The sequence below is a fragment of the Myotis nattereri genome, assembly GCF_964212035.1.
Source record: "Myotis nattereri genome assembly, chromosome: 11".
Taxonomy (NCBI): Eukaryota; Metazoa; Chordata; class Mammalia; order Chiroptera; family Vespertilionidae; genus Myotis; species Myotis nattereri.
Window position 1 is genome coordinate 82,636,268 of NC_138086.1, and position 26,284 is coordinate 82,662,551.

The 26,284-nt window shown below is 60.7% G+C and overlaps 1 protein-coding gene across 1 annotated transcript in view; it reads right to left on the reverse strand.

Moving 5' to 3' along the window:
* Positions 1-26,284, reverse strand: part of ABCA13 (ATP binding cassette subfamily A member 13) — a gene marked incomplete at its 5' end in the record, with an annotated part of 113,718 nt that overhangs the window by 24,384 nt on the left and 63,050 nt on the right. Inside the window, 11 exons of the mRNA XM_081102009.1 lie at positions 2,376-2,463; positions 3,213-3,331; positions 4,533-4,602; positions 7,206-7,295; positions 11,050-11,272; positions 15,897-16,005; positions 19,123-19,353; positions 19,450-19,607; positions 20,701-20,897; positions 22,153-22,371; positions 24,153-24,333. Coding sequence (XP_080958135.1) covers positions 2,376-2,463; positions 3,213-3,331; positions 4,533-4,602; positions 7,206-7,295; positions 11,050-11,272; positions 15,897-16,005; positions 19,123-19,353; positions 19,450-19,607; positions 20,701-20,897; positions 22,153-22,371; positions 24,153-24,333 — 1,685 coding nt within the window. The remainder of the gene's footprint in view (positions 1-2,375; positions 2,464-3,212; positions 3,332-4,532; positions 4,603-7,205; positions 7,296-11,049; positions 11,273-15,896; positions 16,006-19,122; positions 19,354-19,449; positions 19,608-20,700; positions 20,898-22,152; positions 22,372-24,152; positions 24,334-26,284) is intronic.

A 26,284-nucleotide genomic window follows, 5' to 3' on the forward strand; every position in this document is an offset into this window, starting at 1 on the left:
TGCCCACGGAACAGCTAAGTGGTAAACGATTGTCCACATGGTTACAACGGACACCCGTATACGCCCCCCTTGCCCTGCCCCCCCCGCGCCCGTGCTCTCTCGGACAACCACCTCATTGGCAGCTCAGGAGATGGGCCCTGTCTCCTCTAGAGGCCACGCTGCCCTCTCCCTCCTCCAGCGTTTCCAAGTGGAAGGAACACCGCTGGAGACCCAGGGCGGCGCGATGCCCTCGGCTGGCAAACGAGAGGCAGATGGCGGATGGCAGGACGGTGTGGAGACACCAAGGGGAGCGCAGATCCGTGTATGACAGACGCAGTTCTGAAAAGCAGGGGAGCACAGACTGGCCGCCCCAAAGGAGGGGTGTCACCCCACAGGCGTGCCGGCCTCCTGCACCCACTCAGCGAGTCTCCTGCCTGCGGGACTGAGCCCAGCCCTCGCCTGCCGCCCGCACAAGCACCAGCCTGTTTCTGGCCGTGACAGAAGCGTGGGGCTTTGTGCAAGTTGAGGGACCAAATGGAGAAAACCTCTGCCTGTGGACCCTGCACCCCCACTGCCCGCGACCTGCCTCCCCGACTGTTCAGCTGGAGAAGGCGAGGAACGGTGGTATCTTTGTATGAGATCAAGGGACTCACATGCTTTGTTTTTCATTTGTTTTAAAAGCAGGGTGACTTTTTTCATCTTAAAAACGACACCGTACAAGGGTATAAACACCGAAGTGGGGCCGTGGGGGCTGGGACACAGGCTGCCCCTCCCCTGCTCCATGCTCTGGGCCCTGGGGCTTCCGGCTGGACTGCACCCACAGCCCCGGCCGGCACCCTCCCCACCCACACCTCCCCGGGCGACTTTCAGGCCTCGGACTGGGCCAGCAGCGAGTGCCGCCCAGGGGGAAGGGCGCGGGCTTCCCGAGCCCCTCGCTGCTACAGCTGGGATGCGCACGGCGACGGAGACAGGCTCTGCTGCTGGCCAAGGGCCACTGTCACAGAAATTGCACATGTGCCCAAGGCAGCCGCCGGCACTCCTGTGCCCGGCCCCAGCCGAGCCAAGTACACACCAAGCACACGCCAAGCACACGGAGGGGAAACTGGGGGCTGCAATACCTCTAACAGCAGTAACCTCACAGGCGGGCGATCGGACCATAAAGTCTAACAAGACGGCTCATGGTGGATGGTGGCTCCCAGGCAGGTGACTCCTTTCCTAACGGGCTCATCTCTGCCTCGGGCCAGCCCTGCCCACGGTTCCTGTGCACCCTGGTGAGCACACCTCTGAAACCCCTCTTCCAGGCCCTGCAGAGACAGAATCCTGTTCTCCCCGTAGCCGTCCCCGCAGGCCTCTCCCGCCTCCATTCCAGACGCAGGAAAGAAACTGCGAACATGTCCTCTGGACGTCTGAGACCTTGCTTCCCAGCATGCTGTCAGTTTGGCTCAAATAAACTCATAAAAATTCTATGCAGGAAATTTAGAAAAATTCTCTGTAGGTTTGGACATTCTTAGATCAACAACCTCACGACTGCAGAAGCCCCTAGTCCCGCAGGTCGGTGCAGAAGACGAAGCTAAGCCCAGGGAAGAGGAGCCGCCAGGGGAGCACGGATGCCACACCCCGTGCAGCAGAGACTGGGGGGTCCGGCTGCGGCCCAGACGCCAGCGAAGACGCACCCATGTGAACAGGAAGGTGTGTGTTAGTGCCATGAAAGGCTAAAATATTCTCAGAGGAAAGGAACAAAAGTGTTGCCTGCTGAAGGAGGGACCGCTGAACAGTCTACACAGCAACGTCATGTTTCATCAGGGATCGCGTGTGCAGGTGGGTGAGGCCGCATCGGGGTTTGCGTGTGCAGGTGAGTGAGGCCGCATCGGGGATCGCGTGTGCAGGTGAGTGAGGCCGCATCGGGGATCGCGTGTGCAGGTGAGTGAGGCCCTGTGGCCTCCCTGTGACCGTCCTGTTGGGACTCAGCACCCGAGTTCCCCCTGGTGGGAGGCCTGTCCTCCCCGTCCTCATCCCCTCACCTGAGGAGCCCTCTGCACGCTCGCGGGGCACAGGGAAGTCCTGCCGAGCCCCTGCGTCTGTGTGGTCTCTGGGCCCCGCCTCCGGACTCTGGAGGCGGAAGGCTAGTGCGCAGGACGTTCCGCCACCAGGGGCCCCAGGCGCCTTCCCCTGTGCTTCAGGTCTACTGGGTGGGTCTGGTCTTAACCAACAGAGGCCGTGTGCTCCGTGGCTACAGGAAAAGGACCTCGCTCGGGGTCGTTGAACTATTTTGATTCCACAGGAACACACACTGGGATTGGCCTGGTTCCTCCTGAGCCCACGAATATGCCTGGGTCTCAGGTGTATGATATCCTAAATGCCTCCCAACAGGAAAAACAAGCAACAAGAACTATTACCTTTGCCAGGTTTTCTGGTTTTGACAGGTTTGAGTTCGCATCTTGAGCAGGATCCGGGCCTCGCCCTCCGAAAGACCAGCCCCCGAGCCTGGGGACAGGGAGCAGTCAGAGCTTCGCCGAGGGCGCGCAGGGCCCCCCGCGGGCGCTCGTCCTGACCGCACTCATCTTAATGGCCCTGGAGGAGCAGCCGGCTGAGCATCCGCCCCGGTGACATGGCCACAGAGGTGGGTCAGCAGCAGAAGGAACGGCAGCTCGCAAGGCCGGGGCAGGGAGCTGCTCAGACAGGAGGCCTGCAGGGGGCTCCGCCGTGGCTGCTGGAGCTCACCGCCTGGGAGGAACTAGGCGCCACGGACAGGATGGCCGCGATGGCCACACTCTAATCACCACTCAGGCTCCTTTCTCTGCAGACCAGCGGCTCCGAGCCCCATGTTCCCTGCTCTGTGCTCCCACTCCCTCGGTGGGGTGCAATCTGCCTTGCTCTGTGCGTTGGGGCTGGGGCTGTGGCTGTGATTTAAAACCATGAGAGGCACTCTTCCTGCTCCCCTGCCCCGGCTCGCCACCGAGGCCCAGGGAATCCACACACGGCAGCTCTCCCTGCAGCCCACACAGAGCTGGGACACACGGCCCGAGGGGCGCTGAGAGCAGAGGGTCTGAGGGGCATCGCCCAGGAGCGGCTCCCACCTGCTCCCACTCTGGCGGTGATGTGACCAGGGGATGCCCAGGGCATGTCAGTGGTCAGGGCCTGTTACCCCAAAGTGTTTGCGAGACTTCCCGTCCTGAAGACACTGCGTTTGGAGCAGCCGGCCCTGCCCAGCACTCCCCGGGCTCTGCACCCACCTGGGGCTCTCCCCGGGCGCCAGCAGGTACTCCTCCGGGCGGAGGGCCGACAGGTTCAGTAGCGTGTGGCCCCGGAGGTCGGTCAGGGCGGGGGCCCGGGCACTGGAGTTGGGGCAGGTCTGCAGGTGCTGGCAGGGAGATAGAACGGAAACGTGTTTTTAACCCACACAAGCGGGTGGGCTGATGTTCTAAGCGTGGCATCGCTGCAGCATCATTCCTACTGGCGTCTACGCTGATTTCTCAAACTTCCTCTGGGGGCACCCCCATCCGCCATGACACAGACCCGCCGGACGGGGCGCCGGTCACACTGGAAACTGGGGATGCTTTTCGGTGTGAGAAAGGCAGGTGGGCGAGCACGCGGCAGGGAAGTGCCTCCTCGCCCGTGACCTGGAAGAGCCCGGACGCAGGGGCGGGAAATCGGGAGAGCGACGGGTGAATTTGGGGCTTCTTCCCGAAGGGCCTCAAGCAGGAGCCTAACCGCTCCTCTCAGTGATTCACACGCTCAGAATCATGGACTCACCGCCCAGCAGGGGGGAGGCCCGCCTGGCAGGACCACGGCGGCAGGGGCACAGGGCACCCTGTCTTCCACCTCGGACCCAGGCCCTGTGCTCCTCCCATCTCTCGGGACATCCAGGGAAGGTCACGCCTCGGACCCGGGCCCTGTGCTCCGGGATGTGTAGGGAAGGTCACGCATGAGGACTGTCACGAGTCCGGACAGGACACTGGCTTGCACATCGGCTTCTGAAGCTGATTCTCCTCCTTTTCGTAACCGGGGTCCCACGTTAGCTGCCCACTGTGGCCGACAGGCGGACGCCTGCATTAACTGCCCGCTGAGTTTTCCTTTGAGATGAATTCCAATCGGTTCTCCAAGTGGATCCTGACCTGCGCTCCTTGCAGACGGGGCAGCCAGGCCTCTGCCTGGAATCGATATCAGCACCTCCGCTCAGCAGGCATCAGCCGTCGGCAGGAGGCGGATGGCATCTTCGCGTTCACCCCCGTCCTCAGAACTCACGTAAAGAACATGGGGCAGGAGCCCGGGCATCCTGCCGGGATATGGGGAGATTCTCCCCCAGGCGAGTCCAGCTTCCCGGTGCCAGCAGAAGCGTAAACGAGGGACCGCCGTGGAACCCACGTAACGTCCGTAACGTCCGAGGGTATGAACGCTCACTTTGTGGGATGGACCTTCCCAAGGGGCAGCTCCCCACGTCAACCAAAGCCCCCAGGCTCAAGTTAACAGAAATGGAGGTTTTATAAGTGAAGTAAACATTGTTACTTGAGGTTTAGACTTTTTTAAAAAACCAGAATGCCACTGACACCTACCAGGCAGCCACAGGAACCAGGGGCTTCTGGGTGAGACGCGGGCTCCGGGTGCCAACAGGAGGCGTTCGTCCTGCGGAAACAACAGGACCGAGTGAGGCTCCGGCTGTACACTGGCTTCTGGGCAAGTCCCATCGACAGTTCACATCGCTGGCTGCGAGCCCGCCCCCGCCCGCCCCCACGCGCCCCCACGCGCCCCCACGCGCCCCCACATGCCCCCACGCAGATGTCAGTCTGAGGACAGGGTTTCCAGACTCGGGGCGAGTCCTGGTCTCAAACCCCAGCACTTCAGCAGCAGCACAGGAGGCCACGTGCATGGTGAACCGCGCTGTCCACCCGACAGACACGCACTTGGCCGTCGTTTACAGAGGAGCCGACTGCTCCGCTTCCGCCTGGAGAAGGCTGCACACAGGACTGTTAGGAAACAACTGGCAGCCACAGCTCAAAACCCTGTTTATTCCGAAGTCCCCCGAGCTCTTTCCTCGCAGGCCTCGTGCTGTGCGTTTATGACTGTCTGTAAGTTAAACGTTCCTTTAGTGAGAATATTCCTATTTACTCAGGGGTTGGGAAGGAAGGGAGGCAGCTGACTGGACGGAGCCTGGGGCAGGAGCGCTGGGGCCTGGCGGTGAGGCGACTCCTCCACCCTCCGCTGCGGGCAGAGCACAGGGCACCGAGGGACACGCGTCCGCCCGGTGAAAAGAAACCCCTGTTCCTGTTACCCGGTGGGCAGAGCGCAATTCCACCTCATTTTCTAAAGTATAAAAACTGACCTCAAGCCTCCCCAGTCCTGCTTCTGGGCAGTGACCCCGGGGTCACAGGCGGAGACCACGACTTTCGTCGGACCGTGATCCGACCCTGACGCCTTTCACTTCTCCCGCTCAGCAGGCTGCCGCGCTTTGCATGCCTCCCATGCCTGCTAGCGAGTGTTTGACAGCGAATTCTTCCAAAACAGTCTGTTTGTTCCAACCCCCCCCCCCCGCCCTCCTCCCTTGCTCCCTCTCAGACAGCACACAGGGCCGCCCGGGACTGGGGGTCCCACCGGGAGGCCCTCCTGTGGCTGCGGTGGAGTCCGCACAGAGAGCGACGCCCTCCCCACGCAGCCTTAGGAGTTCAACAGGAACATGGACTGGCTAACTCCCACTTTCACTTTACAGATAAAGACCAGCGAGAACGGGTGGGAAAGGGACCATTTTACCTCCGAAATCATGAGGGAATCGTCCCGGAGTGCCAGGGGGTTGCTACCTTGTAAAATGAATCTAGACATAAACCTGCCGCCTGTTTCTAAGTTAGCAATGCCGGCACATCTCAGACTTCACACCCGTTAGGAGAACAACGCGGCAGCTCGGTCTCAACGGGCAGGCGCTCTGCAGGCCTGACTGCTCAGAGCTCAGCAGAGAGGCCGCCGAGCGCGCAGGTGTGACCAGCACCGGGGCCTCCTCTCGGGGAACCGGGTGGTAGCTGGGCCCGCCAGGAAGGGCGCGCGTAGGAATCACTGGACTCAGCCACACGTTACACCCAGAGAAGCCAAGGCCCTTGTTTTAAGTCAAAGCCTTTGCTTCGGTCTCAGACCTCAGCTGTTTGTGCAGCATGGACGGAGGTGCGCCCAGCACCCCTGCATGAGGCAGCCCGCAGCACAGCCTTTGCCCAAGGAAAAGGGTAGAAATGGAGACAAAATAGGAGTGAGTGAGGAACAGGCTACCTGGGTTTTACAGGTAAAGGAAGGAGGGCAGGGGAAAGGCAGAGCGTGGCCTGCAGGCTGGGCTGGCGAGTTTGGGGACCAGGGCCTTGCCTGGCCGAGAACCTAAAGGTGAAATTGCTGTTTGCACAGAACGTGGAAAGCGTCCTGCTGCCCTTGGCACTGGCTCTACGCCTTCTCCCTCGAGAGGCCAGATAAGGAACCGCCCCCCCCCCCCCCCATGCCCTTCTCTGTGCGAGGCTGGGCCAGGACGGCGCCCAGACCACGAGTTCCTCCTCGCAGACGATTTCACGTCCCGCTCAGTTCAGTCGCAGAGAATGAAAGCCTCACAGAGCAGCTTTATTTAGTAAAGCAATTGCTTTGTTTTCAGAAGAAAAGTAAAGGGAAACAACATAATTAATTTTCTATTAATCCCCCTGCCGAGACCATTAACAGCCCTTCAGTCTGGAGCTAATGGCCGCCATGACTAATGGGCAGAAGTGCCACCATCAATTAGAAAAAGAGATTCCCAACATGGCATTACTGTCTGCATTTTATATTTATCACTTGGAAACACGCACTGCTGTCCTTAATACATCATCATGGTTTTCATCTCTTCCCCGTTTGCTCTGCCCTGAGCGCTAACGCCTGAGCCCAGGCCGTGCCCACACCCGCCCGGTTCCGCCACATGGAGCTCCTCAGTAAGTAGCAGCCAGGCCCGCGAGGGGGGCTCAGCGAGAAAGCGGGCTCGGGCCATGCTCGCTGAAGGCCAGGCCTCTAGGATCCCTTCACGTCGTGAGAAGAGATATTCAGGGCAATTGGCTCCCAACCCGAAATCGCTAAGTCCCTCAGTTAAAGAAGAATTAGAGCGAATTGTTTCACACACACACGTTTCCCTAAAAGTAAATGGCAGGTGGTACACAGGCCTAGTTAACTGCGACTCCATGTTTTAGCGCTGGGTTCCCCACAGACACGGGATGCCGGGAATTACTGATACTCACAGGCCGGGGGCGAGGCTGGCACAGAGCTGCTCCCCGTCTCCGAACTCGCGCAGAAGCACGCGGGCCAGGTCCATGCCATCGCTGTCACTGCTGTCGGGAGACAAAGGGCGGTGGGGAGGCACAGAGCCCTCAGACGGAGGTCCAGGCAGGTCTGACCTCACTGCCTGCGCTGGGCTGGCCACAGGCACGGTTCCGCAGCTCAGAGCCAGCGGCTGGTTTGGTTTCCATGGTAAAACCAAGCCAGGAAGGAGGGAAGAAGATTCTCCACTGACCAGTTTGCCAGCACAGGCCCCACGTGTGCACAGCTGCCTCAGGTGTACTCTCTTCCCCTCTTTTCGTTTAATGTGACGTCACCAGCTGTGGCGTTCTTACACGGATTTAAAATGAGTTTCAGAGGCCGCGTGTATTACACGGTGCCACGACGTTCACGTCTCCGCCAACGTTCTGTGCTGCTGGAGCTCCGGCGGGCGGAGCTGGTGCCCTGGCAGGCCTGCAGGGAAACCCCGTGCCTGTGCCGCTGCCGCATGTGTGCTCTCTCTCGAACCCCTGCTCCCAGGAAGGCCCGGCGCAGAAGCTGGGCGCGGCCGGCACACACAGGTCTCCTGGGCCGTCGGCAGCTGAGGCCCCCCGAGGAGAACCAGGCCGCCCACCGTTCCCTCCTGGAGGAGCCCCAGTGGAAGACGGGCTGTCCTAGTCTGGGGGGAGGGTGGAAACAAACTCCACTGAAACTGTACCCACCCACGGCAGGAACGGCGGATGTGGGAGAATGTGGAGGAAACGGCACTGCAGCCCCTGCCCGCTGGCCTGACGGACAGCCGGGCTCACTGCACTTACTGAAAATTCTGGAGGACAGTCTCACAGACACAGATTTGTGACTGCCTAAGACAGGGGTCCTCAAACTACAGCCCGCGGGCCACATGCAAATACAAATATTGTATTTGTTCCCGTTTTGTTTTTTTACTTCAAAATAAGATCTGTGCAGTGTGCATAGGAATTTGTTCATGGTTTTTTTTTTAAACTATAGTCTGGCCCTCCAACGGTCTGAGGGACAGTGAACTGGCCCCTGTTTAAAAAGTTTGAGGACCCCTGGCCTAAGACTTACATCACGACTGTCATCACATGCTTTCAGGTACGTGCCGTGGGAACATGCATCCCAAAAGCAAAGACGAGTGGGCGCTCTGAGCGCAAAGGTGACTTAACGCAGATACCTCGCCTTCCGGGCAAGGACGTGCAGCAGGAGCCCCTCCTGGGAGCACCGAGCCCACAGCCTCCTCAGCCCCCGCTGTTTCTACTTGGTCTCCTGGGTCATGGACAGTGGCCATCTGACTGACTCCCAAATATCTTTCTGGACGGTCACCAGCTTTCAAGCACAGGGACGTCCGAGCCGTCAGGCTTACTGTCCCCACATCCTGAAAGCAGTCCCGCCCCAATGAGAGGTGACGTCATGTTTGTGCCGGTCGCCCTCTACTCGGTGGGGATTTGACGAGATTCCTAATCCCCTAGTCCCTTCTCTGAGCCTCTACCAGACCCATCTGGCATTTTTTATCTCACAAGTTACCAATGGCTCCCTGCTGCCGACGTGGGAGCCTTGAAACAATGTTTGAATCCCTCCGCACTCTCAGACCTGCACATCTTGGGACGAACACCCTCTCCCGGGAGCCACACCCAGCCCAGCCCGGCGGAAGCGCCCAGGTGCAGCTTCCTCAGAGGGGCACCCCCTTTCCTGCTACTGGTTGGAAACCACCCCCAGCCGGTAAGTTCCTTCCCGTGAGCCCCCCTGTGCTCAGGGACCCTGCCGACATCTCCATGGGTGTCAAGTCTGGCTTCTCGGTCTCTTTCCTGGAACCCCTGCTCCAGGAGGGAAGGACAGTGGCTGGAGCACAGCATGTTCTCCAGAGGCTCCTGGTGAACAGCTGCGATGTCACTGCTGCCCTGACGTCGTGGGCCTGTCCTTCGCCTCTGCTCCTTAGTCACTCCCTGGAACCGCTCTGCCCTGGCCTCGTCTTTCGAGGGAACACGGCAACGGAGAGGACGCGCTCATCACACCGGGTCTGTCCTGCTGAGCAGTAGCCACGCACCCACCGCTGCAGCCCAGACCCCAGGAGGATGTCACAGAAAACACCATCTTCTCACGGACTCAGCACCCATCGTAACTGCTCAGGCGCTGGTGACAGTGAGGGAAGAAAACCTCCTTTAACGTGGAGTGGGGCCCTCAGGGACACAGCCCCAGGGAAGAGACTGCTCTGTAGTCCAACCACCCCACAGGGGGAGAAAGGTTTTCTCCTTGCCCGGCAACTAGCTCAGCCAATGGGAAGCCATCGCCCTTCCCTGGGACTTGCATTCACAGCGCCCTCCCACTTCCTCCTCTGTCTCTAACGCTCTTTCTCCTCTTGGCTTAACTTGCCTAGTTTTGCTACAGCATCCTCATCCCAGACTGCAGTTCTCTGCTGTTTCCGAATAAACCACTTTTGCTGGTAAAAGTAACTGGGTTTTTTACTGTTAAGTCAAAATGGTTTATGACTGGCCTAATATGACTCCCACGGCTACAGCCAGAAACGCTCCTGATGGAAACGCTGACGTTTACAGCGAAGTTACGTCCCGTAAGCGGGCAGTGTGACCCCTGCACCACAGCCCTCACGTTCCTGACAAATGAGAAAACACTCCACAATGAGACACATTTTCCACCGAAATGTCGCTCATAAAAGGAAAATGCTCCTGTGACATCTGTGAAAATGCTCAGATCGCCCTCTTTCGACCTATTAATCTAAGAACGAACACAAAAGTTTAAAATGCTTTTTCTGGGGGAAAAAATATCGACCCATAAAGTGGTTTGCTTGGAATAATTACTAAGAGCAAGATTTACAGTTATGGTTTACTTTTTGCTATTTTGTTGCTTCGGTCTAGAGGTCACTGTTTGAAAAAACAAACCAACTGGCTTTCGCTTGTCCTGTTGCCATAAAACTCAAAGGCTCGCTCCTCCACGACTGCTCCGTGGTGCCCTGGAACGGGGCTACTTAAGGTGCTGCAGGGGGGACCCTGCCCTCCCACCAGGATGGAAACCAGCGCTTCCTTGTGGCTCCTGAGGCGGCTCTGAGTGGGTCCCGTGCTCTCCCCACGACAGCACTTCCGAGGTGCCACGTCCACGCGACCCCGCAGCCTGCTGCAGAGAGCGTGGCCGGCACACCACCCTGAGGGCCTGTGTCCTTGTCTGCCCGCCCCCCCCATGACTCTGCTGCAGATGGAGCTCAAATAGCAGGAGGGCGAGGGTGGGAGGGGGGATGGGGGGGCCTCAGGCAGGAGAGTAGCTCCCCTCTGAGGTGCCTGGGCTGATGAGCAGCAGCAGGGCCTGGTTCCTGGGAGTCACTGCCCCTTCCCCATTGTCTGGCAGCACAGGAATGCGGCCTGAAGACCAGCTGCAGAGCCGGGGCTGGGGACCAGGAAGCGCCACCGGTCTGCACCCCAGGAGTGGAGGAAAGCGGCCCACAGCGAGACGCCCTCCTGCGCCCCAGCGGGGAGAGCGCAGAGGAAGGAGGAGCGGAGGGTCGTGACCTCCATGCCAGAGACCTGGCTCCGGTGCCTGCTGGAGGCCGTGGGCTGGAGGGGCCGGGCCGTGGCATGTCAGCCAGGGGCACTCACGGAGGGACTTGGTGCCTGGGGAGCTGCGGGTGCCCCGAGACACGAGCTTGGAGGCCAGGCTGCCTCGTTCACCCTGAACGGGGCCTGGAGAGCGGACCCTCCTGCTAGGACTCCATGTAGGAAACACGCGATCCCGGAGCTGCTGCTGTGCCCTCTGTCCCCACGGAGCTCGGGAGTGAGGGCCTCCCCGAAAGAGCGGGTCTCTTACCTGAAGAAGGAAGTCTCGGCTTTCCCGTCGCGGCCAGGCGTGAGCTGGAGGGCAGGGTAGTCGGTGGCCAGAGGCCTCACCATGAACAGGCCCATCGCCAAGGCCATGAAGAGGACGGGCAGCAGCAGGTCACAGAGCGCACCCCGCCAGGCCCGGCGCGTGCGGCACAGCCGCTGGGTCAGCAGGGCAGCCACCTGCGTGAGGGTGCTGACAGGGGCGCCGTCTGTGGACAAGAACACACGCCCAAGTCACCTCGGGCCCCACAGCCCCGGCTCTGTGACCCCTCACCTGGGGCCCAGGCTGTGTCCCTTCACCTGGGAGCCCCGGGCCCCAGGTAAACCGGGCAGCTTTGAGCACAGACGACCCCTCACTGAATGAGAACTCTGGAAAAATCTACACGACGGGTCACCTCCGGACATCAATGGCCATGACAAGCTGCACCTTCTCAGACGTGTGCAGCAGGTAAGGGCTCCAAACCCCTGATGTGGAAGGTTTTGTCTGGGCTGCAGGTGGTACAGAAAGAGGGGAGACAAACCACTGGGTGTGGATTCCACTCGGGAAACGTGCCTGGTGGTAGAGGGCAGGAGCAGAGGCAGAGGGTGGCCAGGGGTGCCCACGGCCTGGCCGGAGACTCACTGGGGCTGGGGAACTCTCCGCCACAAATGCTGTGTGACTTCTGGAAAATGACCTACCCTCTCTGAATGTCGCTTCCCTCAGCCTTAAAATGAAGACTTGGGACCTCTTCCCTCTAAGTGAGGAGGATTGTTATTGCCACACTCACTAAGCTGCAGAACAGAGACAACATCGGCCTCAGTCACAGTAAGTGCTCACCACACCGGCTCAGTTAAGTCGGGGGGAAAGACTTTGCTCATATTAAGAAAAACGAATTTCCCCACCTCCCCCCATATGCTAATGGGAAAAGTAAAAGGCCAAGATAGTTCATGGCCATGAATCAACCACCAATCAAATATTCATGGCTAAACTCATAAAAGCGTTTGCATGAATAATTTAACAGACAGAATTAAATGCTGACCCAAACTGTTGGGAGTGGTCGTGTCTGACTTATGAGTACAACTACGGAATGCCGAGTGAGAAACAACTTAAAGTGACAAAAGAATAGCCAAGCGACCGCATGCACCGACACGCAGCTCACAGGCAGCCCACAAGAGGGCCACACCGATGAGTGCGAGGTGGAGCAGCAGGAAGAGCGTCAGCTCACCAATACGGCCAAGAGCGCGGGGCGCACACCCTCATGGAGGGGGCTCGGGAGCCCTGGCCTGCTCTGCAGGGCCGGGGCCAGGCGCAGTCTGGCTGCAGGAACCCAGTAGGGTCCGCTGAAATGCATCAAGGATGTCAAAGAAGGAGCTGTTGCGTCCCAGAGGAAACAGTCGCCAGGAGTGGGGAACGCCCTCACTGCCCGCGCGTGGGGCTGACGGAACAGGTTGCAGGACCTGCGCGAGCTGAGCAGCCTCCGGGAAGCAGCACGGCACCCACGCGGGGCGCGCTCACTGCGTGGCATGAGGTGAATAGAGCACGTCAAGAGGATGATGTCATCTTTTCAAAAGAAATGTCTAAGAGTCAGTGAAATGAGTGGTGGAGGAAATATGAGCCCCAAAAAGGAGAGGATGAGAATGTGAATCTGTAAGTACAGGAAAGACATCAGATGAACAGAGTGTATCGCAGAGCAGCACACAGGATAAACATAACTCACAGGACATGCCGGGGCGTATGTACGCCCATGAAATAGGGTGTCTTTCAGGAAACAATTCCACACTGTACTCTCTGACTGAGTGCGTGTTTGTATTTGAAAGCTAAAGCAGCACATGCATTTTCAATCGACTTAAATGTTTACATTTTTATGTGGTAAGAACATGGCTACTTTACATTTTTTCTTCAAAATATTCTGGATTTTTTCCACAATGAGTATTTGGGCATCTTGTAATCAATAAGCATTTTGTAAACACTGTGTACTTATTCCGAAAATGAAGCCAATTTCATGAAATAGAAACTTAATCATTCTGTGTTCACTGAGTTGCAGAATTTGAGAGTTGAAACGAACCTTAAAATTGATGTGATTAATCTGTCTCATTTGTAAATGCACCCCGTTCAGGAGGCTGTGAGACGAGTTCGACTTGGGGAACAAAGCCTGGTGCTCACTGCACGTAGCACTGGCTGGGCCAGGTCACGGCCCTCTCTGAACAACATCCTGGTCAGATAAAGAGCTGCACCACCGACAAGAAAAAGCTAAAGGAGTTCATCACCCCCAAACCAGTGTTACATGAAATCCTGAAGGGTGTTCTCTAAGAAGAGGAAGAAGAAAGATAACATTTTAAAGATAAAAAATTATGAACAAAGTGACAATAAATATATATCAACAGGTGAATCTAAAAATCAAATGAATAAAAAATCTGATGAACAGAACAAACTGGTGAATGTAATAGAATCAGGGGCATGGAAGGGGAGCGGATCGACAATTCTCAGGGGGGAGGGGGTGTGGGGGGTGCAGGAAGAGACTGGACAAAGAGTTTACACCTATGGACGAGGTCAGTGGCGGGGGCGCTTGGGGGGGGGGACCCGGATGGAGGGGAGCTATGGGGGGGGAAAAGAGGAGCATCTATAATAATCTCAACAATAAAGATTTTAAAAAAACATCCTCAGGGCTCTTGGTCGTGTGAGGGAGTCAGACCCTGACAAAGCCTGTCAGTGAGCCGAGGACAGCAGAAGGACATGGCCCAGCGGAGCCTGAGGGGGCGCAGGGCCCGGAGTCCAGCACAGTTGGCTGCTGACAGGGGGGGTGGCTTGAAGAAGTGAGCAGGGCAGGGCTGCTCAGAGGGGCCCAGGTGCCTGTCCTCAGGGAAGAGGGAGTGGGGGAGGGAACGGGGCTCGGGTTGGAGGATCACAGCCCGCTGGGGTGCCTGCTGCCCTGACCCAGGACCAGAGCCGCCTGCCACCACCTGGCGCACTCTGGCAGCTCTGGTCTGGGCAGCTGCCAGGGCTCGTGCCTCTCACCTCCCCGACCCCCCACAGCCCCTAACAGGATCTGCTGCGTCCGACCTGCCCAGCATCTGTCTGCCCGAGTCCTTCTCAGTTCCATTTTCATCTGGGCAGACTGCTTTCTGCAAAGCGCCCGCCGCCAGCTCTCCGGGGCTTTCGCTAACGTGGGAAACAGGCCTTCCCTGGCCTGTACCACAGGCAGCAGCCACGCTCCCCACCCCCACCCCCGCCTGCTTGCAGGGAAGGCAGTGCCCCACGTTCGAGGAAATGTGGGCAAAGGAAAGACAGCCCTGGGGGTTAGCAGCACGGCTCAGCCCAGGAGACAGAGAACCTGAAACAGCTCGTTCAGGGGGCAGAGGATGATGCCTCGCCGCGCAAGGTGGGCTGTGCAAACACAATCCTTAACAAGCCAACGAGAGAGGCTGCAGGCCCTCCGCTAACCACTGTGGACCCTGCTCTCCATCGGCACAAGCAGCAGCAATGAGGAATGGAGCGCCGGGGATGAAACTGTGGAGAAAGCAGGTGACGGTGGGAGGTGGAGTGTCCCTGACAAACCAGAGAGCTGAGGATGTCAACGCAGTCTCAGACCTCCTGTGGGAGAGGGGAGGCTTCTGAAAAGCCGCGGAGAAGCCTTAAAGGGGAAACCACGTTTCCCAGCTCCTCCCTGCACTCGAGGGTCTGGGGTCCTTCCCACACGCTGAGCGTGGCGACGCTCACAGCCTCTCAGGGACCCCGGCCCGCGCACAGGAAAGCGGCGCTTCTCCAACCGACGTGGACGTCGGAGTCCTCAGAACCCAGCGAGCGGAAGCTGGGCCTAAGCGCCTGCCCGCCTATGAGCACCGGGTCGTCTGTGACGGCCATGCCCACGGGGGCGCGGTCACCACGTGGCTCCCGCTGCAGGCCCGGACGCGCGGGGAGGCTGCGCACCTTTCCCGCCCCTGGTGGCCATCTCTAGGTCTTCTTTTGAGAAATGTCTGTTCAGGTCCTTTGCCAATTTTTAATCCGGTTATTGGAGAGGTTGCCGTTTCACTCAGTCATTTCCTTTGCTGTGCACCAGCTTGGGGGGGCGGGGTGTGTGGAGAAAAGCGGATGTGAATGGGTGCGGCCGCTGTGGAAGGTGCTGTGGAAGTTCTTGAAAATATTACAAAGAGAACGGCCGCCTGGCGGGAGTGACTCGGGGACAGAGCGTCGGCCTATGAACCAGGAAGTCACATTGATCCCAGTCAGGGCACAGGCCCAGGTTCTGGGCTGGATCCCCAGTGGGAGGCATGGAGGAGGCAGCCGATCCATGATTCTCTCTCATCACTGATGTTTCTATCCCTCTCTCCCTCCCCCTTCCCCTCTGAAATCAATACAAATATATTTTTAAAAAGAGAACTGCCATATGACCCGTTGGTCCTGTTCCTGGGTGTTTATCCGAAAGAATCCGAATCAGGACCTTACAGAGAGGCCTGCACGCATGTCCCTGCCGCTGAGCCGTGGGAACCACCCACGTGTCCATCGAGGGCAACGGACACAGACTGTGCCCTGTTGGTACCACGGCCATCGCTCAGGGGTGACCCTTGTGACGCGTGGATGGCCGCCGGGCACTGTACAAGCCGGACACAGAGACCAATCCTGCCTGAGGCCCCCTCGCAGAGGCACCTAAACTACCTCAACTCGCAGTCCTGAGCAGGGAAGGGCGACTGCGGGGCAGGAGGGGAAAGCCCTGAGCTTCCTGCTGGGAACCTCTCCATCCGTCCAGCCACACCTGGCCCTGCCTTCAGTCTCTCTCTGATCAAATTCAAAGCCAGGGCTTTGCTGGGGACGAGGCACTTCCCTCGGGGAAGCTCACGCAGACGCTCTGTACTCACAGTGGGAGCCGGGAGTGGGCGCCGGAGGCCCCGGGCTCTGCGCCTCCAACGCCGTCCCTGGGGCCACGTCAGACTGCTCGCTGGGATCTTGCAGAAGCATCAGAAACACCTTTTTGAGAATGAAGAGAGCTCTGTGTTAGATATGCTCCTTGCACACCGCACTGTTTATTGGCCTTAGTTACCCAACTGGGTCCTAACGAAGATACTCACCAAGCACCCTGACTCCCGTCTTCATTCCTTTTGTTGGTGTGACCCCAAGGCCACAGCTCGGGGCAGGCTGGCTGAGAGGCGGCTCACAGGCCGCGAAGGGAGTGGCCTGACCGAGACCCTTACACTTGGCAGACTGGGCAGACCAGCAGGCGCAGGCGGCAAAGCCATGCCCACAGCACCGCACCCAGTCCCAGTGCCGACCCACGGTGCCTGCAGCTGGGAGGCCTCTGACGCTCTCAGCTTCCTCCGCGGGGACTGGGTGTCTGTGTGCACATCCCTGAGGAGGTCCCTGTGAGGGAAGGGCCTGAGGTCCCTTCTCTGTGCTGGGAGCACAAGTCCCACCTCCGTCTGGTTGAATCCAAGCCCCAGGCCCCCACCCTGTGGTACTCAATGGGCAAAGTCTGCCCAGGAGTTCTTTGTTCGCAGAACATAAACCACAACATCAGGCCTTGATGCCCCTGGATCCGATCTTTGTCATTCGGGACCGAAGCTCCACCCCGCGTGCAGGTGGGGGGTCTGAGCTCACGCTCCCCATCTGGCACCAGATCCTTCCTGAGACACAGGGGCCCGCTGAGCAGAGTGGGTGGGCAAGCAGAGACGCCCACCTCACAGCCACCAGCCTGTGATCCTAAGCCCTCCGGAACCATGGAGGACACACCCCTGTGCTGGTCACGGGAGCTGTGCTGTGGGGGCGGGCGCGTGGGCCATGTCTGCACCTTTCGCGAAATATCGCTGTGAACCCAAAACTGCTCCAAAAATGGGTCTATTCACAAATCCACCACTGAAACCGGTCTGATTGCATTGCGTCAGCAGAACCCGTGGCTTCAGGGGCTGTGCGGGCGCCACCCTGTGCCATGGAGCCCTCAGCACCCTGGCCCAGCCCCACACCCGGCAAACACAGGTCCTCGCAGGAGAAAGAACGTGTCCATTTTGTAATGAAACTGGTGACAGCAGTGGTCAGGTTTCACACTTAACCTCGCTGGCTGGGGGTCTACGTGGGGACCATGTTTACGAGCAACGCCCTGCGGTTTAGAGCGAGACCTGCTCCCCAGCGCAGAGTCGGGTGTGACTGTGACCCCCTCCCCGCAGCGTCCTGGGCAGGACCGCCGATTAGCAGCAAGCAGGCACGTGTGATCGCGTGGTCGATAGCAGGCAGGAGACAGGAAAGTCAATACTTGGCGAGTGTGAGAAGTCGAGATTGGCTGGGCGGCTGTTTTATAGACTACACCACACAAAGGAAAGCTCTCCAAGTGCTTAATCTTTTTCCAATTTAAGATCTTTCCCAAACAGGTCCAGATGTGCCATCATGTTGTATTTTGTTAAATGCGGTTTGTACCCTTTGCTTATGGCTGTCCTTCACACAGATAACTTCTTTTTTAGCATCTGTGTGTGGGAGAGACAGAATCTGATCAACTGGTATTTATTAGCAGCTCTTAAGTGCAAGGCACGAGCTCAGCGTAGCGGTGGCAATCACCACGGGCGGGAGCAGCAGGGAGCCTCTCCCGGGGAACCGGGCGCGGGCTCTGGGGCTGGCTGTCGGGCTTCTTGGTGACTAACTGCAGGTGTGAGCGGGGCCTGGGGAGCATGCGCAGAGGCGCGCTGCGGGAAGAATTGCGCTTTAGGGCGGGAGCATGGCGCCCCTCCACTGTGTGTGACTCCCTGACCCCACGCATTTGTCAGAACTGAGGGGAGTGGATCTGGCCATGTGCAACTTCATAAACAACCAAACATTTTAAAAACAGCAGCAAAGAGGAAGAAGATTAAGACATTTCCAAAAGGAACATGGATGGGCAAAGTATGAATCAAAATATTGTGGAGCCCAGCTGGTGTAGGAACGATTTCCCAACAGGGCACATGCTCAGGTTGTGGGCTCGATCCCCAGTGAGGGGCGTGCAGGAGGCAGTCGATCCATGATTCTCTCTCATTATCGATGTTTCTCTCTCTCTCCTTCTCCCTTCCTCTCTGAAATCAATAAAAATGTTTAAACTTTTTTTAATATTTTGGAGAAAAATTAGTAAGCAGAAAAGAAATACTGAAGGAACACAGCATCACCAGGGTTTTCAGAAGCGACGCGGAGACAAAAACACCTCCCACATGGAGCGCCCGCGCAGGCTCTGACAGAACGCGGGTGGCGGATGCCCAGGGCCCGCGTGCCGGGTGTGGCAGCAGGAAGGGGGACACTGAGAAGCCCTCACTGGGCGACACCCCTCTGTGCAGCCCGTGCTCAGCGCTGCTGCCACGTTATCTGAGGCGCAAGCACTGCGTGAACGCTGGGGCTCTGGCACCCTAAGCGCTGCGGGACTTTAGTTCTCATGGTTCCTCAAGCTCCTGACACGGCTTCGAGTCCAGGAGCCACCACCCACCACCCGCCGTGTCTGCGCTGCGTCCGGGCACCGCAGGGACGGGCAAGCCTCCCACCTCCGGCTTTCATCTCAGCACTGACTGCTGCTTTCACCCCTCAGGGCCTTCTGTAGGTTTGAGCAACGTAAAGTGAGACTCGAATCGGGCCCCACAGGCAGCCCAGCCCCACTCCAGCTGGCCTGCGGTCGGGGACGGCCCGGGGGGACCTGGTCTGACCCGCCAGCTGTGTGAGCCACACACGCCGACGGCAGTCCTGGCAGAGGCCGGCGGGGTCAGCTTCCGCACCTGATGGCGCTTGGTTTCTGCTCAGCCTCTCTGCCCAGCAAGGGCTGCGGGCACCCGGGCTCCTGAGCCAAAAAAGGCCCCGTGAAAGGGAAGGTGCCCCCATGACGGAACCCCGCCAGCGCCGGCCCGACCGCATGGGACACGGATGGCCCTGGATTCGCCGCCCACGCTCTCACTATGCAAGTGCTCGCTTCCCTGCAAGAGCAGAAGCCGCGGTCGGGTGTGTGCAGTTCCGAACTGGCCTGCACCCCGCCTGACGCTGGGAAGTTGGAATAAACACACACACAGGTGTCCGACCCCCTCCCCACGGCAGCCCACCCTCCTCACTGACAAGCCACAAGGACAGGGACAGGCGGCGGGAGCCCAGTACCTCCTCCAGGGTGGTGTCTGCGACCCCGCAGCCCGCCAGGCGTAGGCGGTGCTGGTTCTGCTCCAGCGCCTGGAAGAGCCCCTTGAAGCCGGCTCGGTCGGCGTCCTTGGGGAGGGCGTAGCTCAGCGTGCGCCCGCTGCGGTCCCTGAGAAACGCTTGTGGGACGTAGGTCTGTATCAGGGCCGTGGTGCGTGCCACGTCCTGCAGGCTGTCCAGCTCCAGAGCGGAAGGCTGTCCAGCAGAGGAAGGCGCAGGGGCATGAGGGCAGCGCCCAAGCACACAGCCGCTGATGTCAGCGTCCGGCCCCAGGAGGCAGCCCCCGGTCACCTGCTTCGTGAGTGTCAGGCAGAGGCCCTGGCCGCAGGCCTCGGTCAGGCCGAGGGGGGGCCCGCAGCAGCGGAGCCGGCCCTGCTGCAGGACGGCCACGCGGTCACTCAGCACCTCCGCCTCGTCCAGGTGGTGGGTGGTGAGGATGATCGTCCGACCTGCGGCCAATAGGAGGCGTCAGGGCCGGCCTGACACAAGCAGCGGGGAGCGGGCAGTGCCACGATGCCACCCTGTCTAGCCAGAGAGAAGCAGCCCGGACCCTCCCCTCTGCGGGCCTCAGGGTCGGGACCAGCTCCCAGATCCTCCCCTCAGCACTCGGGGCTGGGACGGGCCCAGCGGGAGAAGCAGGCCGAGCGCAGGGCCCTGTGTCCCCGCCGTCTCTAGGCCCCGAGCACTGTGCGAGCAGAGGAGACGTTTTATAAAGAGGAGAGGAAGCCGGGCCCCGTCTCCCCACGCATCCTCGGGCAACAGGCTGGTGGGCGCTGGAGGAGAAGTCTCCTCTGTGAAGCGCTGTTGTGTAAGAAAACGGACGGCGCCGTGTGAGGCTGGAGGGGTGTCCTTCAGACCAGGGAGCATGCGCGTGTGGGAGGAGGGGAGCCGGACAGACGGTGCTCTGGGAGGCGGGCGGGGAGCCGGTGAGCAGGCAGGGGGGGCGAGGACAGGAGGGGAGGCCAGAAGCACCAACCTGCAGACGGGGCCGGCTACCCACCACCCTCTGCACACAGTCCCTGCGCTGGCATCGGGGCGGGGTGGGCTCTGTGGTCCCTGCACTGGCATCAGGGTGGGGTGGGCTCTGTGGTCCCTGCACTGGCATCAGGGTGGGGTGGGCTCTGTGGTCCCTGCACTGGCATCAGGGTGGGGTGGGCTCTGTGGTCCCTGCACTGGCATCAGGGTGGGGTGGGCTCTGTGGTCCCTGCACTGGCATCGGGGTGAGGTGGGCTCTGTGGTGCCTGTGCTGGCATCGGGGTGAGGTGGGCTCTGTGGTGCCTGTGCTGGCATCGGGGTGAGGTGGGCTCTATGGTCCCTATGCTGGCATCGGGGCGGGGTGCGCTGGCATCGGGGCGGGGTGGGGTGGCATCGGGGCAGGGTGGGCTGGCATCGGGGCGGGGTGGGCTCTGTGGTCCCTGCGCTGGCATCGGGGCGGGGTGGGCTGTGTGGTCCCTGTGCTGGCATCGGGGCGGGGTGGGCTGTGTGGTGCCGCCTCGCGGTGCAGGGGCCCGGCCCGGGGAGAGCCGGGGTGCGGTGCCCCACCTTCTCGGTGCCGGAGGAGGATGTCCCAGATGCCGCGCCGGGAGCAGGGGTCCACCCCACTCGTGGGCTCGTCCAGCACCACGGTCCGCGACGTGCCGAGGAAAGCGGCGCCGATGGACAGCCTCCGCCGCAGGCCTCCGGACAGGGCGCGGGCCTGCTGGTGCTGGTGCTGCGTCAGCCCCACGGCCCGGAGAGTCCTGACGGGAGAACGGGCCTCTGCTGCCTCCGGAAACCACCGCCAGCACCAGGCCAGGCGGCAGGGCGGTGGGCAAGGAGGACCTGACCCCCAGCAGCCCCCAGACTGGAGGCCGACAGGAGTGGCACCTCGAGGGTCATGCTGGGCTCCAAGGACGGCCGGGTCCCAGGGAGTCCCAGGCCCTGGTAGGGCTGCCTGCTGACCCGCGGCGGAAGGTGTGTCTGTCTCATCTGCTCCTGCCCCTCCTGACACCTCCTTTCTCCCGCTGACCTGCCTCCACAGTCACTGAACCCCACAAACTGTCTCCCACCGCCCCACCCCTAACCCGTGGGTTTAAAGCCCACACGCTCGGCCCTGCGTCCTTCCTGCCGCCTCCCCGAGCCCCTCCTGCCACACGGAGGGCTCCAGGCCACCCTCCTCGGCCTCGGCCGCGGGTGCTGGTGGCGCCTCCCTTCGTCACCTCACTTTCCCATCTCCATCCCGTCCCATGTCTTTGCTCCTTTGCAGCAAAACCCCTTCCTTCTCTGGAACGACCGCGTGACCTTCCTCAACAGGCCACCGCGGCCACCGCGGCCCAGCATTCTCCACCCAGAGCTCACTTCTCAGGCTTCACTGAACGACCCTCCACAGCACCCCTGCACCTGACCTCCTCCTCATGGACGTGCCTCCCTCCTCCCTGCTGGGCTCCCCTCACCTCTGCAACCTCTTCCAGTCGGAGTGACAAGGGCTCGGTCCTTAGCCTCCCCTGCTGTCCACCTGCACACACGCCCCCGACCGCCCATCGCCACCCAACAAGCCAGCCTCCCGCAGCTCCAGGCGCTGAGCTGGCTGCCAACAGCACCCCCGACCCAGGCCTGGCCGAGGTCCCCGACTTCTCTCCTCTCCTCGAGGGAGGCCTGGCTCTGGGCTCTGCTCTCTGTCCTGCCCTCAGTGACCCCTGCACTGCCAGGGCCACCCCTGCCCGACGAAGCTCCAGCTCCTGTCCTCACCCCCAGTGCCCTCGCCCTGCACCCAGGTCCGTGGCACCGACTCACACTGGCAGCCACCCACGCGCACCGTGTCCTCCGCCCCCTCCAGGGCGAGTCAGCGAAACCTCCCAGACGCTCCTCGGGGCCCAGGGCTGGCGGCCATGTCACCGCCATCAGGAGCCGTGTGCTCACTTCCTCTCGTGTAAAGGCACTGCCCCTGTTTCCGAAGCGCCTCTCCCTGTTCCCCTCAGGGCCTCACAGAGCAGACCCCGAAGGGACCCCACTCACTTGTCCACCTGCTGCCGGCGCTCCGCCCGCGTCCGCTGCGGCGACTTGATGGCTGCGAAGAGCAGCAGGTGCTCCAGGACAGTGAGCCTGTCCAGCAGGACGTCCCGCTGAGGACACACCCCCAGCTCCCTCCTGACCGCGGCCAGGTCTGTCTGCAGGTTCCTGCCGCCCACGAGGACGGCTCCAGAGGTGGGCGCGTGCAGCCCGGTCACCAGCGACCTGCGGAGAAGACGCGCCCGCAGGTCAGCCCAGCCCAGGCCGCTGGGTGCGGGGTGGGTCTGTGGGCATCGTGCTGGGTCTGTGAGCATGGGGGCCGAGGGGAGGGGCATGGGAGCCGGGCGGAGGGGCATGGGGGCCGGGGGGAGGGGCATGGGAGCCGGGCGGAGGGGCATGGGGGCCAGGGAGGGTATGGGGGCCAGGTGGAGGGGCATGGGGGCCGGGGAGGGGCATGGGGGCCGGGGAGGGTATGGGGGCTGGGTGGAGGGGCATGGGGGCCAGGCGGAGGGGCATGGGAGCCAGGTGGAGGGGCATGGGGGCCGGGCAGAGGGGCATGGGGGCCGGGCAGAGGGGCATGGGAGCCGGGCGGAGGAGCATGGGGGCCGGGGAGGGGCATGAGGGCCGGGGAGGGGCACAGGGAGTCGTGGGAGCTCAGCGCCCTGGTGGGTGCTCTGCACTTCAATGTCCTTCGTGATCAGCTGTTTGCTGGGCGATTTCAAACCTCTGGACAGCAGGGGAGGTGTTCCCATTGCTGTGCCTCAGGGCTTTTGTTTAAACAGTAACAACCCATCTGCTAACTGGCCCTGCAGCCTGTCCTCTGAGAGCTGCTGGGAGGGACAACCCCAGGTGACCAGGGTCCTTCCTCACACCTGCAGGGACGAGGTCAGAGGACCTCGGAGCAGCAGGGCCACCTGCCCCTCTTTGCCCTGCAGGAGGTGTGGCCCTGGGGCCCTGGTCGCGGCGGCTCCAGCCCAGGCCCGTGGAGAGAAGGAAACGCCCGTGTTTTCCCTCCAGCGGTTCTCACTGGGCTCCCTGAAGCTTCGTGTATGTTCCTCTCCCGTCACTGCTGTCATGAGGCAGAGACAGCAGCTGCTCCACCAGGGACGTCCCTCATCGCTGCAGGCTTAGCCTTAAAGGGCCACCGTCGCCACAGGCCGCTCGGCTGCTTTGCGGCCACGCGCGTCCGAGCTCCTTATTTGTCTGGGACCACGAGGCTGGATGCTTTAACCAAAAGCACAGCCTTTGGATTCTAAACTAAACATCAAATCTTAAAAGAACAGCCAACCACACAAAATCAGAACATGAAAAACTACTCAGGTGTTTACAAAACTACAAACTCCGCTCTGAATGTCACCTTCCTACAGAAACGCAAACACAATTAAACGGAGGAGAACAATGAAAAGGGCCCTAGAACTTTCCAAGACTCAAGTAAAAGCAGGTGAGTTCATTGTAAGGAAAACAGGAAGAATTAAAGATTTTAAAGCCCATCACCCTCCCCTTGCACCTGCCCCAGGCCTGCAGAGTGGCTGGGGGGGGGGGGACAGCAACCGGGCAGAGGGCAGGGGCAGAGGGCAGAGGGCAGAGGGCAGGGGCAGAGGGCAGAGGGCAGAGGGCAGAGGGCAGAGGGCAGGGGCAGAGGGCAGAGGGCAGAGGGCAGAGGGCAGGGGCAGGGGCAGGGGCAGGGGGCAGAAGGCAGAGGGCAGAGGGCAGAGGGCAGAGGGCAGGGGCAGGGGGCAGAGGGCAGAGGGCAGAGGGCAGAGGGCAGAGGGCAGGGGCAGGGGCAGGGGGCAGAAGGCAGAGGGCAGAGGGCAGAGGGCAGGGGCAGGGGGCAGAGGGCAGAGGGCAGAGGGCAGAGGGCAGAGGGCAGGGGCAGGGGGCAGAGGGCAGGGGCAGGGGGCAGAGGGCCATGCTTCCTCCATGAGAAAGGAACCGAGCCTCGCTGCTCGGTGGACTGGCGTTTAGGAAGGGGAGCCCCGAGTTTTACGAGGTGGAAGGGGACGCACATGATGGTGGTCTTCCCGGCGCCATTGGCCCCCAGCAAGGCGGTGATCTGGCCTCTGTGGAAGGTGAGGGTCAGGTCCCGCACGGCCGCCTGGCGGGGCTGGTACTCCTTGGTCACAGACACCAGGGTGACGCCCGGGGGGTCTCCTTCCCGCTCCCCTTTTCCCTGCTGAGGCCACGACCCTGTGAAGGTGCAAACACACCTGAGGGGTGGCACCCCCCACAGTGCAGTGACCCAGCCGTGGCCCCAGACATGAATTCTGGCTCCAAAACACGTGAAACATGCAAAAATCTCCCTTCACCAAAATCAAAAGGCAAATTACATAACAGCAACAAGTAAGTGAAACCTCTGGCCACAAAGGTTTGTACCCTCGTGGTATCCATTCTGTAATGAAACAAAAATAAGCACACACGCACCTGCACATACATGCACACGCACGCCCACACACGTGCACATACATGGACACATCCACGCACACACCCACGCACATGCATGTGCACATACATGCATGTACACGTGCACACTCACACACCGGCATACGTTGCATGTACATCTGCAGAGGACAGCAGCAAGCAGGTTAGTCACACACCACAACGTCCTCAGGCAATAGCCTCGGGCGGAGGAGGGAAAGGTGCTTGCTGCGCCCGATCTCCTAAGAGGCTCCAATTCCCCGTGTGACGGGGGAGACCATCCCTTCACAGACTGGCTGCAGAGCCACCGTCCCGGGGCCTGTGCACTTGGATGCCCGGCCGTCGTCTCCCACAGGCCCAGGGATGGCAGGCCTGGGCAGAGGGGCCACCGCCTGCCTGTCCCCGTAGCCTCCCGGGAGCAGGAGCAGGATGCGCCCCCCAGGGAAGCACCAGGGGAGGATGTGGGAAACCCCGGGAAACCCTAAGTGTCTGCCATGCCCCATGCCGCTCTGTACACACCTGTGTGTCCGACGTCCTCACGGAGGGAGAACAGCCTGGAAGCCCGAGCACACGGCCTCCGGGTGGCCAGGCCACACGAGCCCTTCCAGGAGGATGCCATGAAGGGGAAATACCACGGCTTCTGGACACCCCCGGAGCCTGGGAAACAAGGCACCGGTCAGACCCTTTCAGCTCTTTTCTACTCAGAACAATATCCTGCAACTGGACATCCTAACGCATGAACACCGCGTTATTCCATGCCGACACGTTCCACACACGTGCCGTGGACGGGCCAGCGGCAATCTCGGGCCTGACCCCTCCTCACTGCACCGGGCCACCTGGGCCCTCCCTCCCCTGCCCCTGGGGCCCCCTGAGCAGGTGGCAATACAGGTGGAAAGCAGACAGCTGGGAGAGGCCTTGCAGAGTTAGGAGAAAGACATTAGAAATAAGTTGGATATTAATGGTGATTTGCTCATTAGGCCATCCCAGCTCTAACCGATCTGGACTTTAAAGATACCCCTCATTGATCTAGTAACGAAAATGAATGGGAGCCGCCAAACCCAGGCTGGCGGGGCCGGGGCTCCCAGCTCCTCGCCCTGTGCCCTGCTTCCCGTGCACGCTGCCCGCTCCGCGCCTGCCCACCACCAAGTATGGCTGCGCATCCACATGGGCCCCGAGCTCGCCTCCCAGGCCGGGAACCCATCAGCCAAGCCCCACACTGGCAGTGATGGAAGCAGGCAGGGGCGTCCCAGGGGAGGTAGAGACAGCACCAGCCGCCGGTCTGGGGCCCTGGCTGGAGCTGGCTGGGTGTGGCTGGGTCCGAGGGAACTGCTCCAGTTCATGAGAAGACGTTATGGGTAGAAATTTGCCGTGAGCTCCACCGGGACTGCTGGGTACAAGGCTGACACACGGCCCTCCCCTCAGGAGGCACCGAGCAAGAGCCCGCGAGCAGGCGAGCCGGGAGGAAGGGACAGATCCCCAGCCTTCTCCACCCGCCAAGGGCTCCCGAAACTTCTCCCGATTGGCATTCAGGTGTCCTGTCCCCGGAGCCCTGAGCTGCTTCATTAGCTTCTGCAAAAAGAAAACTCAGCACTCCTCTGAGCCACCGGCGTGGCTGATGCCCACTGACCCCACAGGACCCGCTGGACGCCCCATCGCCCCGATCGGCCCCCTGGGCCGAGCCGCCTTCCTCATGGCTACCACCAGCTCCTTCACCTGAGTCTCT